Raw genomic sequence first — 13,230 nt, forward strand, 5'->3', positions numbered from 1 at the left:
TAAATGGCTTTTTTGTCTAGCCCCCATCATGTCCTCATCCATTTCTTGCCTGTCTCTCTCCTCTTCCTCCTCCTGCCTGGTACTGGACTGCCCAGCCTGTGCTCTTTCTCCCCTCTCTTCTCCTTCTTTTCGACCTTCTTCTCCTCCTCCTTCTCCTCCAGCACTCTCTCCCTCAATTGTTGTAGCAGCCACTGCAGCAACATCCAAACACATAGGCATAGGTAGGCCTACTGTATACTCACTGCATGAATTTAATAGGCTTTCCTACACAAGGGAAGCTTATTTTTAGTCAAAATTGAGATATACCTCCCTTCCAGGCAAGGGTCCTGTAGTCATCCTGGCAATACTGCAGTTCTTTGTAGCTTAAATAGCCTACTAAAGCCTTCATACTGACTTTTGGTGATAATTTGCAAATGTAGCCTAATAATCTACACAGAATCAGAGTCTGATTCTGTGTAGATTATTATAGGCTACATTTACAAATGCAGCAAACTTATTTAAGTTTGCCATTAAACCATTGATCAAATCACAGCACTGGCTATTATCAGCATAAATGTTACCTTTAATGTGGGCAATTATCATACCTCCCTTGTCCTCCTCATCTCTCCTCACTTTTCCTTTCCCTCTGCCTCTGTTCAGGAAGAATTGTCTGATGTCCATCTCTGAATAGTTTATCAGAAGGCTATGTTTAGTTTTACAGTAGGACAGCTTCACAAACAGTATAGGCTACTTTTACAGGACTCTCTCTCCAGTATACGTATAAATCATTATTAATTGTCCGCATGTGTGCATGCAGCCTACACATGGTGTGAGTGTGTGGGTGAGGGAGAGAGCTCAAGCTGGTAAACTGTTGCTAAATTTAGGCTACGACGCTAAGCATTGAAAACAGATGCTAATTTTGTGGGCAACATTCTCTAACAGCAATCAACTTGTCATTTTTTCTGTCAAACAAGTTGTGAATTTGTTGTAACATTAAAACAGGGGACGACTTACTCTGTGCTCAAAGTGATATGACGAGCTCCAGCGGACGAAATACTCGGAAGAATCATGTTAACGATTTTCATTGGTTGTTGCGTTCAATCTTACCCAGCTACAGAGGTGCTATTTCCTGATTGGCTATTATGGCACCTTTCTTTTTTCCTTTCTTTTTTTTTTATTGGCTGGTAAGTGACACGCTCGAGTCATAACTAAAGCAGGCACGGAGATGCGCTCATGAATGCCATTTCCATCGAGAGCAGCGCTAGAATTGTACTGGGGCACTGGAGACTTTTACTAAGGCACGTGCCCCTGTGAATAAGGTCTAGTGACGCCCCTGGGCAGCTTATGGTTAAGAGTTGTCAATTTAGCCTTAATGATTCTTTTCACAAAATGCTAAGCATGCATGTATTTAAGTTTCTTAAAACTGAGCTGTGCTTAAATGGGTCAATGCATGATTTCATAACAGACCAAATAGAAAATAAATGTTAAATATAGCCTACATATGTATACATATTAAAATCAGATTATGTGCTACAAAGTATAGATCAAGTTGGACAGTAGCACATTTTAATCATGGGTAGTTGGACAGTAGCACATTTTAATCATTTTATATATCTATAGTGGCTGGTGAAAGAGTTGAGTGGCTTTTCCTTTTTTTTTTTCGGGGGAATTAGTGGGTAGTGTCCCCACCAAAGCTCAGACCAAACCTACGCCCTTGCACTCACTGGTCCAGAAAGGCAACTGTTGCATCAAAGAATTTAGAACCACATGCTCTCATTGATTGTATGATTGCACTATTTGTGGTATGCAGGCATTGTACAACGGGGGCCCCATATCCAGAATTCACAGAATCATCACATATCCAGTTCAAAACAACAATTAAATTAGATATAGTCACCTACAAATGACAGAGGGCGCTTGTTTTATTGAGCAGGTCTTGCATAGAAGCCATAATAAGGCCATCTGTGTATTATTTGAAATTTTAGGCTATGGTATGTTTATTTTTTCTTCACACAGGATGTTAGTGTGCCGTGGGACATTTTAAGTGTCAAAAGTGTGCCGTGGCACAAAAAAGGTTGAAAAACACTGCATTAGAAAGCCTGTGGGAACACTGCATTTAATTATGAGATTCTGATTGTGTGTGTTTGTGTGTGTGTGTATAGTAGGGGTCTCAAACTCCCGGCCCGCGGGCCAAATCCGACCCACGTCCGGCCCATTTCTGGCCCGCGACCTATGTCAAAATAATAATGTAATCTGGCCCTTGAGGGTATTTTTAATTGCGACAAACAACGATACTGACGATAGATCCAAATACGGTGACAAATCTCAGTTGTACTCTCCTCCACTATTTGCTAGACATCCAAAGCTTGATTCAAACCCAAAATCGCTGCACAAAGTTTTCAGGAAATACTTGTATTAAACACGAAGACGTGCATTTGTAATGACGCGGAAGCGATGCAGGCCATAGTTTTGCACAAATTGAAGCAGAAATAAGCCTACACAAAACGTTCACGTGTAATGAAGTCTTGGGTAGGCTTGGGTATTCACCTATTCTGATTCTGAAGGAGAACATCCTTTTGGAGATTATGATCGATCGTCTATTGACAGTGATAGTCATGGTGCGTCTGTGAATGGAGGTGCGTCTTTGCGTGTATACGACAGTGTCCACTAAGCATACCATGCTTATTTCAACCCTATGCCCAACATAGCTTGGAGGTTGCAGTGGTAATCGTGATGATAGTGTCCGTAATGGACGTTGTACAGACAGCAGGGGTAGTAGAAATAGGGCTCTGAAGAACTACAAAGTCACCCGTGATAGGATATGATTTGAACAGGTTACTTTATAGTAGGCCTTGTGGTTATAGGCTAGTAATAGTTTACTATTGTTGGTACAACTTGGGTGTTTTCCTGTTAATTTGTTATGTGGGTAATATGACAAAAAAGAAAGTAAACCTGCTCAAATATGTTCATCCAGTATTTACTGAAAGGTGCATCATTTGAGGTGCTTGCCATCCAGTGGCAAATTAGATGGGTAAATTTACCCCCTTCATAAACTTTTGTTTATACTCAAAGATTTTTACATTTACAGTAGGACTTTATCTCTGACCACTTTCAAACCATGGCCTTTTGAAATTTTGATATAAAAATCCAATGGTGTTGCTTTCTTAACCCTGATGCCTAGTTTGCCAGGTTTAAAAAAGTTATGAGAGGAAAATATTTTTATTTGGTGTGAAACACACACATAGGCCTACCTGTTTTTATGCTTTTTTGTTTGTTTTTATAATTTGTATTAATATTTATTTTATCATTATTTTATTTATAAGCTAAGGTTGCTAGCACAGGTGTCTAAAAATAGATAAAAAGACTTGCACTTTCTGTTTGTAGTTTTGTGTTTGATACAGTATTTGAAAAAAAACATTGCATTTTAGGAAATAACCGTTCTTTTTTTGTATTATTCTTTAACACTGACGTGGCCCTCCAATCAGATGACATTGGCGAAAGTGGCCCCCAGCTCATTTGAGTTTGAGACCTCTGGTGTATAGTATGTGTGGCTTGTATAGGTGTTTATATGTGTTTACACACACACACACACACACACACACACACACACACACACACACACACACACAGAAAGAGTGTGATGTTTACGTGCCTGTGTCCCCGTATATGTTTGTCAAGTATGTAACCTGCTGAACTTTAATCAACAGCACCCCCCCTGGAGTCTTCTATTTGTGGAATATCTGGCAAGTTACATAATCCGTTTTTAATGACACCCATAACTCAACTTGTGTTTAAAAATAGACGGGTGGTCAGAGAAAGGAGAGGAATGCAAAGCATTCACAAAATCCGACAGTTCTATAGAGAGATTGGCTTCTATTGTTACTTATTTGTATTTGGTTGTTTCACTGCAAGTTGTGCTTTTACAGTGTTAACATGTTGTTTATTGTTATTATAATTTAAGTCACTTTGGATAAATGTCTTGTAAGTATACGGCCATATGACCATAAAGGGAGGGGAGAGAAGGAGACGGGACAGTTTCCTGTTTCAACAGCTGGATCAATACACAGGGAGTCCACATCAGTGAGGCTGCGTTTGATTGGCTGATCAACATCAGTGAGGCTGAGTTTGATTGGCTGATCATTATCAGTGAGATTGAGTTTGATTGGCTGATCGTCAGTGAGGATGAATTTGATCGGCTGTTCATCATCAGTGAGGCTGAATTTGATTGGCTGATCATCAGTGAGGATGAGTTTGATCGGCTGATCATCAGTCAGGATGAATTTGATCAGCTGATCATCAGTGAGGCTAAGGTTGATCGGCTGATCATCAGTGAGGTTGAGTTTCGGGTGCTGATCGTCATCAGTGAGGATGAACTTTGGGAGCTGATCATCAGTGAAGTTTCGCTTTGGGAGTAGGGATAGGATTACATCTGGACAGCACTGTATACTCTTTCTGTCACCGAAGGACCTTGAATACAGCTTCTCAATGGTTAACACATGCTGTAGATTGGGCAGATAGTGTGAGTGTTTGAAATATTTAAACTTCAGCGTGAACCTTTGCACCATCTGTTTGGTCTGTCTGTGACTTTTAGAGTGAAGTTAATAGAGAAGCATGTTCTACTGATTTAACAAGCAGCTGAGTTCTCAGGGATCTGTCCACTGTCAAACTTCTTTAACAGCACCTGTTGTATGTTTAAAGAGTAGGCTAACTAACTCTCATAGTGTTGGACTTGTTCTAACCCAACCCGACCCAACCCAACCCAACCTGACCCAGCCTGGCCCAACCTGACCCAGGCAGGGTTTTCATAAGCGTGACAGGAAGGACGCGTGGGCCGGCCAGAGCTCAGGTGCCAGTGGGGATTAGACTAATGACCCCTCAAAGACGCTAACGCACATTCCTCCCGGCTTTTCAGGAAATGTTCCTGAAAGCATTTTCTTGGCTGGTTTGGACTGGTGTGTGTGTGTGTGTGTGTGTGTACGTGTGTGTGCATATGCACGTGCGTGCGCGCGTGAGAGCGTGCGTGCGTGACCGAGAGAGACTCATGTCTCTGTGTGTGGTATGACTATATGTAGACGAATGAGACCTGTAATCATATGCACATACAGTATGTGTGTTTTTCTCTCTGTCTGTCTGTGTGAGAGACATTGCACAGGACATCTTATTAGGCTCTATGCCTAGGTGTGAATGGATCGATGCATTTGTGCATGAGATTCCATGAGATGACTGCATCTACAGTATGTCTGTATACGTTGGTGGGTTACTTACCTGTGTGTGTGTGTGTGTGTGTGTGTCTGCCGCAGGCTCATCTAAGTCCGGAGGTGTACGGTTCTCAGAGGAGCCAGCGGCCCATTCCCACGTGCACTTTGACGAAAAACTCCACGACTCCATTGTCATGGTGATCCCTGAATCAAATGGCAACTTCTTGGTTAAAGTAAGTGTGTGTGTGTGTGTGTGTGTGTGTGTGTGTGTGTGTGTGTGTGTGTGTGTGTGTGTGTGTGTGTGTGTGTGTGTGTGTGTGTGTGTGTGTGTGTGTGTGTGTGTGTGTGTGTGTGTGTGTGTGTGGAATTTGCCCGTAGGGTCTAGTTGGTTAATCTCTCACTACATTGAACTTGTACTGCAGAGGATAAGAGACTAGTTTGATTCTGCTTGCTTCAGAAAGTTCCAAAACAGAGAACAAAGAGATCTTTGTTGAAATGGGAGTGTTTGAGAGTGTGTGGACATAGGGCATGTAAAACAAGTAAAACGAGACTGAGTGGGTATTGTACTTTACCTGTCTGTTGTGATTTGAACCTGACTGTTGTGCCTGTGAGAAGGGCTGTGCCTAAAATAGAGAGAAAAATAATCTGTGTGTGTACAGTATGTGGGAGAGCAAGCTAGAGTTTATGTGTGTTAGATTGTGTGTGTGTGTGTGTGTGTGTGTGTGTGTGTGTGTGTGTGTGTGTGTGTGTGTGTGTGTGTGTGTTTGCCTGCTTTTGTATACACACACATCTGTGTAGGTGTATGGGGTCTAGTGCCAGCAGCAGTGAATAAAAGATGACTGTTACGTTTGTTTACTGCTGGTCTGTTCGTCCTGCTAAAAGACCTCTGGTCAGCTTGCCGAAAGACAAGTGCCTTCCCCTCTCCTCTCTCTCTCTCTCTCTCTCTCTCTCTCTCTCTCTCTCTCTCTCTCCCTCTCTCCCTCTCTCTCTCTGTCTTACTCTCTCTCTTACTCTCTCTCTCCGCTAAACTGCATCCAAACACACAAAGGCACAAGCCAAAGGCTTGACAGTAGGGCAGCCCACTCCCTTGTGAGAAACACACACACACACACACACACACACACACACACACACACACACACACACATTTAGAGCAGTGAATGTTCTGACCATCAAACTGCCCCTCCCTAGAGCTTCTGTTGTCATAGGAACAGCCACGGGGGCAAATTTGTCAGTGTGAGTAGGAAGTGGAGCGCATGCAAGCATCAAAGACCCCTCTAACACTCTGACACAGTGGGCATCTCTCATTTCTCTCATTCTCTCTCTCTCTCTTTCTCTCTCTCTCTCTATCTCTCCCTCCCTCCTCTCTGTCTCACTCTTCCCCTCTCTTTTTGTCACTGCTTCTCTCTTCGTCATTCTCTCCATCTCTCACTCACTGACTCCACTTCAATTACAGTAGGTTTTTGGTGTGACAGTAAGTCCATTTATACTCCCCATACTTCTCTCTCTCTCTTTCTCTCTCTCTTTCTCTCTCTGTCTTTCTCTTGCTTTGTCTCTCCCACTCACATACTTAGTGTGTGTGTGTGTGTGTCTCTGTGTGTTTGTGTGTGTGTGTGTCTGTGTGTTTGCCTCTATCAAAGTCTCACTCGAGGCTTGTTTTGTGAACAACTCCAACTCCAAACACCACTCAGAACAACTAAGCAGAGACCACAGTGAGAAAACAGTCTGTTAAAAGTCTGTAATAGCACTGAGAGCGCAGCACCAGACCTGAGCAGGCAGCAGGCAGACTGCCATGGGCAGGCCCAGTGGACCCAGGCTAGCAGAGTCACTGACGTCTCTACAGGTTTCTTGTGTACAACCCCGTTTCCAAAAAAGGTTGGGATGCAGTGTGTGTAAACCATGCTGGGCTCCAGTATGGATACATAAAGGGGAGGCCACAGGCATATGTGGAATTGTATGTATATTTTTTCAAGAATATAATACAGAATGTAAAGAAAGTGGTTGTAGTGAAATCTGAAACCAAAATTTAGTGCAAATCAGTAGCCGTGTTTGCATGGACTTTTTGTTTTTCAATCACATTGAAATGAATCTCAACCGAACTGTTTACATGAACGCTAAATAAACCGATTGCCGTTTAATCTGGGTTTACTGTACATGGAACAAGCATGGAATCATTTAGAAGCTCCTAGTTGTATTGCCGCCATGGAAACTCATTTGTTTACGTCACTCAGTATTATTACCACATAGGGGAACACCTGCGCATAAAGAAGAGATGTACTCCAACAATCAGAGTACCTGTTTAACATGGGTGGATTTTTCAATCGATCGGATTATCAGGACGGAGTACACCACCTCTCTCGATCCGATTGGAAATTTAGTTGGATCGGGCTGAATCTGATCGTTGTTTAGATGTGTAGAGGTGTTTACATGAGGCATTTTTATTCAGATTGAGTCATTACTCCGTTTGTAATCAGATTAAAAGTGTCCATGTAAACAGGGCTATTGTCTTCCTCTTATTAGGCTTCTTCTCACCATGCCAATCAGAGGACCAGTCACCTACACCTGAGCACACCTGTGCCATTCACCTGCTGCAAACAGGGAGGGAGGGAGACACAGAGGTGCACAAGGTGGCCGGGGCCCTGGGAGACCTGGCAGTGCTACACTCTGGGGCCATGAACTTGCCATTTTTATACTACAACTGCACAACGTGTTAACCATCCAGTCACTTTCTTCTTGAACACAAGTCACATAAGCTTACAGTCTTGAGAGTTTGATTGATCTAAAAAGTCCAAATGAACCATCATTAATGAACTCTCCTTCCCTTCAACGCCTTCCTCCTTACTTGTTCTCATTCTGCTTGGGTGCCATCAACTATATTGTTAGTATCATGACATGACAAATTATTATTATCATGGGGAAGAATTGTCCTGGTATATCATACATTAAATGATATATAGGATACACTATATAAAGTCTTGTTCTTTCCTTTTTATTCCTTCAATTTAATCTCATTTCTTTTCTCCCTTTCTTTTGCTAGTTGCAATGCTAACTTACCATTTTCCCTTACTTCGTCTGATCTGAACTTCTGAAGCTTTGGGGCTCGCTCTGCCCTCTGATGCTTTATTGCCTGCTGTTGCATCAGTGGTTGATCCCTGAGTGTGTGTGACCCAGGGAGCTGTGCTCTCTTTCTTGTGCTGGAAATCTCCTTTCTTACGTGAACAGAAGATGTATTGAGCTGAAATGCAGAGGGAAACACCCACCATTATTTTCTGGGTAGTATGTATGACTGAATTAGCTGTGTGTGTGTGTGTGTGTGTGTGTGTGTGTGAGGATAGGCCACATCTTGCTAGAATGTGTGTGTGTGTGAGCTTGTGTATGTGTGAGCCAGATTAAGCATTTACCATAACTGTGTGTGTGTGTGTGTTTGTAAAAGCATGTTGTGTTTCCACACTCAGGTGGGCTTTCTGAAGACACAGCACAGGTATGAGATCGACTTCACCCTGCCAGAGTTGCCATCGCTAGGCAACGACATTTGTCCCGCCCCCATTCCGAACCCTCATATCCGCATCACCAACATCACCCACCAATCAGAAGGTACAGCTGTAGCCTCTTGGCTCTCAGTTATGTGTATGTGTATCTGTCTGTACATCTGCATTTGTGTGTGTCTGTGTGTGTGTGTGTGTCTGTGTGTGTGTGTGTGAGAGAGAGAGAGAAAGAGAGAGAGAGAGAAAAGGGCTATCTTTGTAAGTTTTTAAATCAGCAATACATTTTTGTTTGTTTAATTAGGACCAGTCAAGACAAGGTATTAGTGTGTGTGTGTGTGTGTGTGTGTGTGTGTGTGTGTGTGTGTTTTGCAGGGGAGGGAAGGTGATTGGATTGAATTGCATCTGTGTAGCAGAGCACAGCCGCTCTGCTGTGTAGTGTTTACAAGGCTGTGGGCTTTGAGAGGAAACAGAAGGAGCCCCTGGGTCTAATTGAGCTCATTAACGTCTCTGTGTTAATTTATCTCGTTAACGTCTTTAATCAAGCAATTAGCGGCACAGAGAAAACAATCATCACCATATTGACATGGCTTTGAACTGTACAGCTGGCAAGCTCGGTGCTTTTCCATTGCTCAGTGTGTGTCTGTGTGTGGCTAGATTTATGTCTTTGACCCTGGGGTGTTGGAAGTATTCCATCCTCTTGAGTGACATGTCTCTGGAGGTTTGTTGTGTGTGTGTCTGTGTATGTCTGTGTGTGAGCGAGTGAGAGAGCGTATGGTTTGTGTGTGTGTGTGTGTCATTGCGGTTGTGACCAATCTGGTCTCCCAGGCCAACCACAGTAGCCCTTATCAGTATTTATTATAAGCAACATGACTCACATGACCCACAGCCCTGCATGTCAAAAGAGCGTGCACTTATAACTGCAGCTCAGAACCCTGCAGTGTATTCAGTCAGTGTTTGTTTTGACAATTTCACTATTGTTCATGGACTAAGTATTCATTGTTTGTGTTACTGGTCTCAATGATGCTCAGTTGTGGCCTTTCATAGGAATTTGTAGCAAGCCGAAGGTGATCGCCTTCATTTTCTCTCATGTGTCTGATACATTCTTCTTTTCAACTTCGCCCCACCTTTCTCTTACATTCTCTCTCCCTCCCTCTCTCTCTGTCTTTCCATCCCTATCAGGCGGTGTGCGGCTGCACTGTGAGTACATGCCCCACCAGGAGGGGGTGCTGTGTGAGGAGTTGACCCTGGTGAGCGAAAGCAAAGAGGACACGTGTGTGCGCATCAGAGTGCAGGCACGCGTTATGGGTGAGTGCCTGTCTGACTTTGTCTGTGTGTATGTATCGATTGTTTATGAGCCAGTGACTCCTAACCAAAAAGGACACGTTACCCCGCTGTTCGTTGTGTCTGCACCCACTTACTTAAGCTCTCATAAAGGCTGCGCTCCTCCAGAGGATGTCATCTGGCACTGCCGCCCTCAACTCTCACAGCAATCCAGACATTTTCCATCTTTGGTCCCCCGATGGTGGAATGATGTGCCAAGCTCCATCAGAGCAGACCTCAGAGCAGACCTCTCTTTTCTTCTCTCTCTCCTCTTCTACCACTCCTTCTCCTCCATACTTTGCCTAGTACTTAATACGTAGGCACTCCTATCCTCTAGTGCTAGTATTGACAGATGCAGTGGTAAACTAAAGCTTTATTTTCCTCTGCACTGTAGTTGCTATTCTAACGCCGTAGCTGTAGCCATGTAGTTTAAAAGTTTAAATGTTAAAATGCTTAAATATTAATAGCCTAAATGTTATTCCATTGCTGTAAGTCGCTTTGGATAAATGTGTCCGACAAATGAATAAATGTAAATGTAAGGACTGGTTTGGTCAGTGAGAGTTTTGTTTAGTTTTGCTTCTTATATGTTTGTATGTTGTGTAAATTGTGTGTGTGTGTGTGTGTGTGTGTGTGTGTGTGTGTGTGTGTGTGTGTGTGTGTGTGTGTGTGTGTGTGTGTGTGTGTGTGTGTGTGTGTGTGTGTGTGTGTGTGTGTGTGTGTGTGCATGCTTGTGACATGACTTTTTCTGTGAGTACATACTGTATTTGTCTGGTTTAAAAGGCTATGTGTTGTTGTATTGTGTGCTTTGCCACCTTAGGCTGTTTAACATGGGGAATATTTGAATTGTCTGCGTTGAGGGAATCGTCAGTTGTGTCAAAATATTTTATTGTCTTCTTGTGCCCTCTTGTGGTCAGAATGCAATTGGCAAATATCCGGAACAGTAAAATAAAGTCCCATAGTTAAAGGACAATTCCGGCGCAAAATGAACCTAGGGGTTAATAACACATGTGTACCGAGTTAGACCGTTCGCTGGGATTTGTTTTCATGCTAGTCGAATGTGACCAGTTTTATTGCAAACCGCTTTTAGCGTTTAACGCTAGCCTTCGGGGCACACGTACAGTAGAAAGAAATCGCTATTTCTATACCACTAACAAGGCTCAAAATAGCACCACACTTACACAGTAGCATAATGAGGGTCTCTACATGTAAACCGAAGCATTGAGAACTTTGTAAGTGTACAGGCAGTTTATTAAAAAGAAACACATTACCGTTCACGTCTGGTTCACATATACAGGCAGGCGATATGAACTAAAATCAAACGTAATTTGCTCAATATAGGCCTATCAGAAATAATAGCTCCGATGTAACATAACTTGTATAGTGTACTTACTTAGTGGATCGATCCATCTGGTCCCTCTGGTATGGATCGCCGCCGCCTGTGTGGTATTGACTACAGGTAGCTTCTAGCTCTCTCTCTCTCATAGCCCTTTCACGGAGCTCCCGCAGCTCTTCGTTGGTATTCCGACTCGAAAAGATAAGGACGTCCAATAAGGGTTCATCCTTGATGTCTTCAAATTCGTTCAAATAACCTGCCATCTCTTATGTCTCCTGTTGCGTTCAGTGCTTCTCTTTTGCACAGTCCTTCTGCAACAACGTTTCACCCGAGATTCACTTCACATCCCAGAGTTCTGTTTAACCAAGGCGCCTGCCTGTATGTGAACCAGACGTGAACGGTAATGTGTTTCTTTTTAATAAACTGCCTGTACACTTACAAAGTTCTCAATGCTTCGGTTTACATGTAGAGACCCTCATTATGCTACTGTGTAAGTGTGGTGCTATTTTGAGCCTTGTTAGTGGTATAGAAATAGCGATTTCTTTCTACTGTACGTGTGCCCCGAAGGCTAGCGTTAAACGCATTCGTTAAGTTAAGTCACATTCGACTAGCATGAAAACAAATCCCAGCGAACGGTCTAACTCGGTACACATGTGTTATTAACCCCTAGGTTCATTTTGCGCCGGAATTGTCCTTTAAGCAGACTTCAAATGGTACGGAAAAAGGGGATCATGGCAAAATAGATGTTGTTTTCTTTTGTGTTTTTTCAGTGTAATTGAAAGTAATTGTTTCTTTGTTCACTGATTTCTTTGGTGTCTGTTTTTCTTTTTCCTTTGTTATCCCACTCCCTGATCCCTGATCTCTTCCAGATCGCCACCACGGCACTCCCATGCTGTTGGAAGGAGTGAGATGTGTAGGGGCGGAACTAGAGTATGACTCTGAGCAAAGTGACTGGCAAGGGTTTGACTAAAGCACACACACACACACACACACACACACACACACACACACACACACACACACAGACACACACACACACACACACACACACACACACACACACACACATGCATGAGTGACACTGTTTAATTAACATCTTCACAGCTACACATCCCCTCACATACTAACACACACAAATGCACAAACATATACACACACACACAAATACACTCATACACAAATATAGCTTCACACACATGCTCACATGCCCTCATACACCAGTGCCATACATTCTGCTGCATCAGTAGCTAGATCTCTCTCTGTGCTTCTCATCATGGAGTAAGTCCTGTCCTTGGACACTGGCCATGCAGCCCTGCAAGGGGTCGGGAGGACGGGGGACTATAGGAACACTGTGATCTCTTAGTTTAGCTAAGGAGCTCCCTCTACTTCAAGCTTAGTAATGACTGATGACTGTGTTCTGTCTTTTGCTTTTGATTATGTTGAGTAATTAAAACGTCGTGATTATCTAATGATGAGATGTTATAAACGCAACTTGATTCTGTTTTCCTTATGCTTTTGGATGCACTGCTACATTATTAGCATTTCTGCTTCTTACATTTGTTTTCTGTTTGCTAAGATGCTATTTTTGCAATTATTGGCTATTTTTGCAAACATCTGCACACGAATCACATGACTTTACACCAAACCAACACAATTCTTGCTAACTAAACCCTTCAAACTCTTTGGGGTTTTTGTGTCAAAACAGTACCAAGTACACACTGAAAGTATAAATGAAATACACTTATGGCTGTTGCTTTCTCAGTGTGCAGGGCATATCAGTTTACAATATAGTTTTGTATATTTTGTTTATGTAAAATATTGATATGAGGGAAGGGGGTCAAACAACAAGTAAGAAAACAAATAATTTCACAGGAAAGTAGATTTCTGGCCCTAAGTTTTTATCCACATCACATGT

General features: G+C 42.8%; 1 protein-coding gene across 1 annotated transcript in view; it reads left to right on the forward strand.

The window, feature by feature from the left end:
- adisspb (adipose secreted signaling protein b) overlaps positions 1 to 12,787 on the forward strand; it is a 33,140-nt gene extending 20,353 nt beyond the window's left edge. The window contains exons 5-8 of the mRNA XM_076289395.1: positions 5,280 to 5,410; positions 8,633 to 8,771; positions 9,842 to 9,967; positions 12,185 to 12,787. Of these exons, the coding sequence (XP_076145510.1) occupies positions 5,280 to 5,410; positions 8,633 to 8,771; positions 9,842 to 9,967; positions 12,185 to 12,285 (497 nt within the window). The 3' untranslated portion in view covers positions 12,286 to 12,787. The remainder of the gene's footprint in view (positions 1 to 5,279; positions 5,411 to 8,632; positions 8,772 to 9,841; positions 9,968 to 12,184) is intronic.
- The last annotated feature ends 443 nt before the right edge of the window (positions 12,788 to 13,230 follow it).

This window comes from Alosa pseudoharengus, unplaced genomic scaffold, assembly GCF_046254945.1.
Source record: "Alosa pseudoharengus isolate Yale_2024_CS ecotype anadromous, Long Island Sound unplaced genomic scaffold, YU_APseudo_1.1 YU_APseudo_1.1_scf_17, whole genome shotgun sequence".
Lineage (NCBI taxonomy): Eukaryota > Metazoa > Chordata > Actinopteri > Clupeiformes > Clupeidae > Alosa > Alosa pseudoharengus.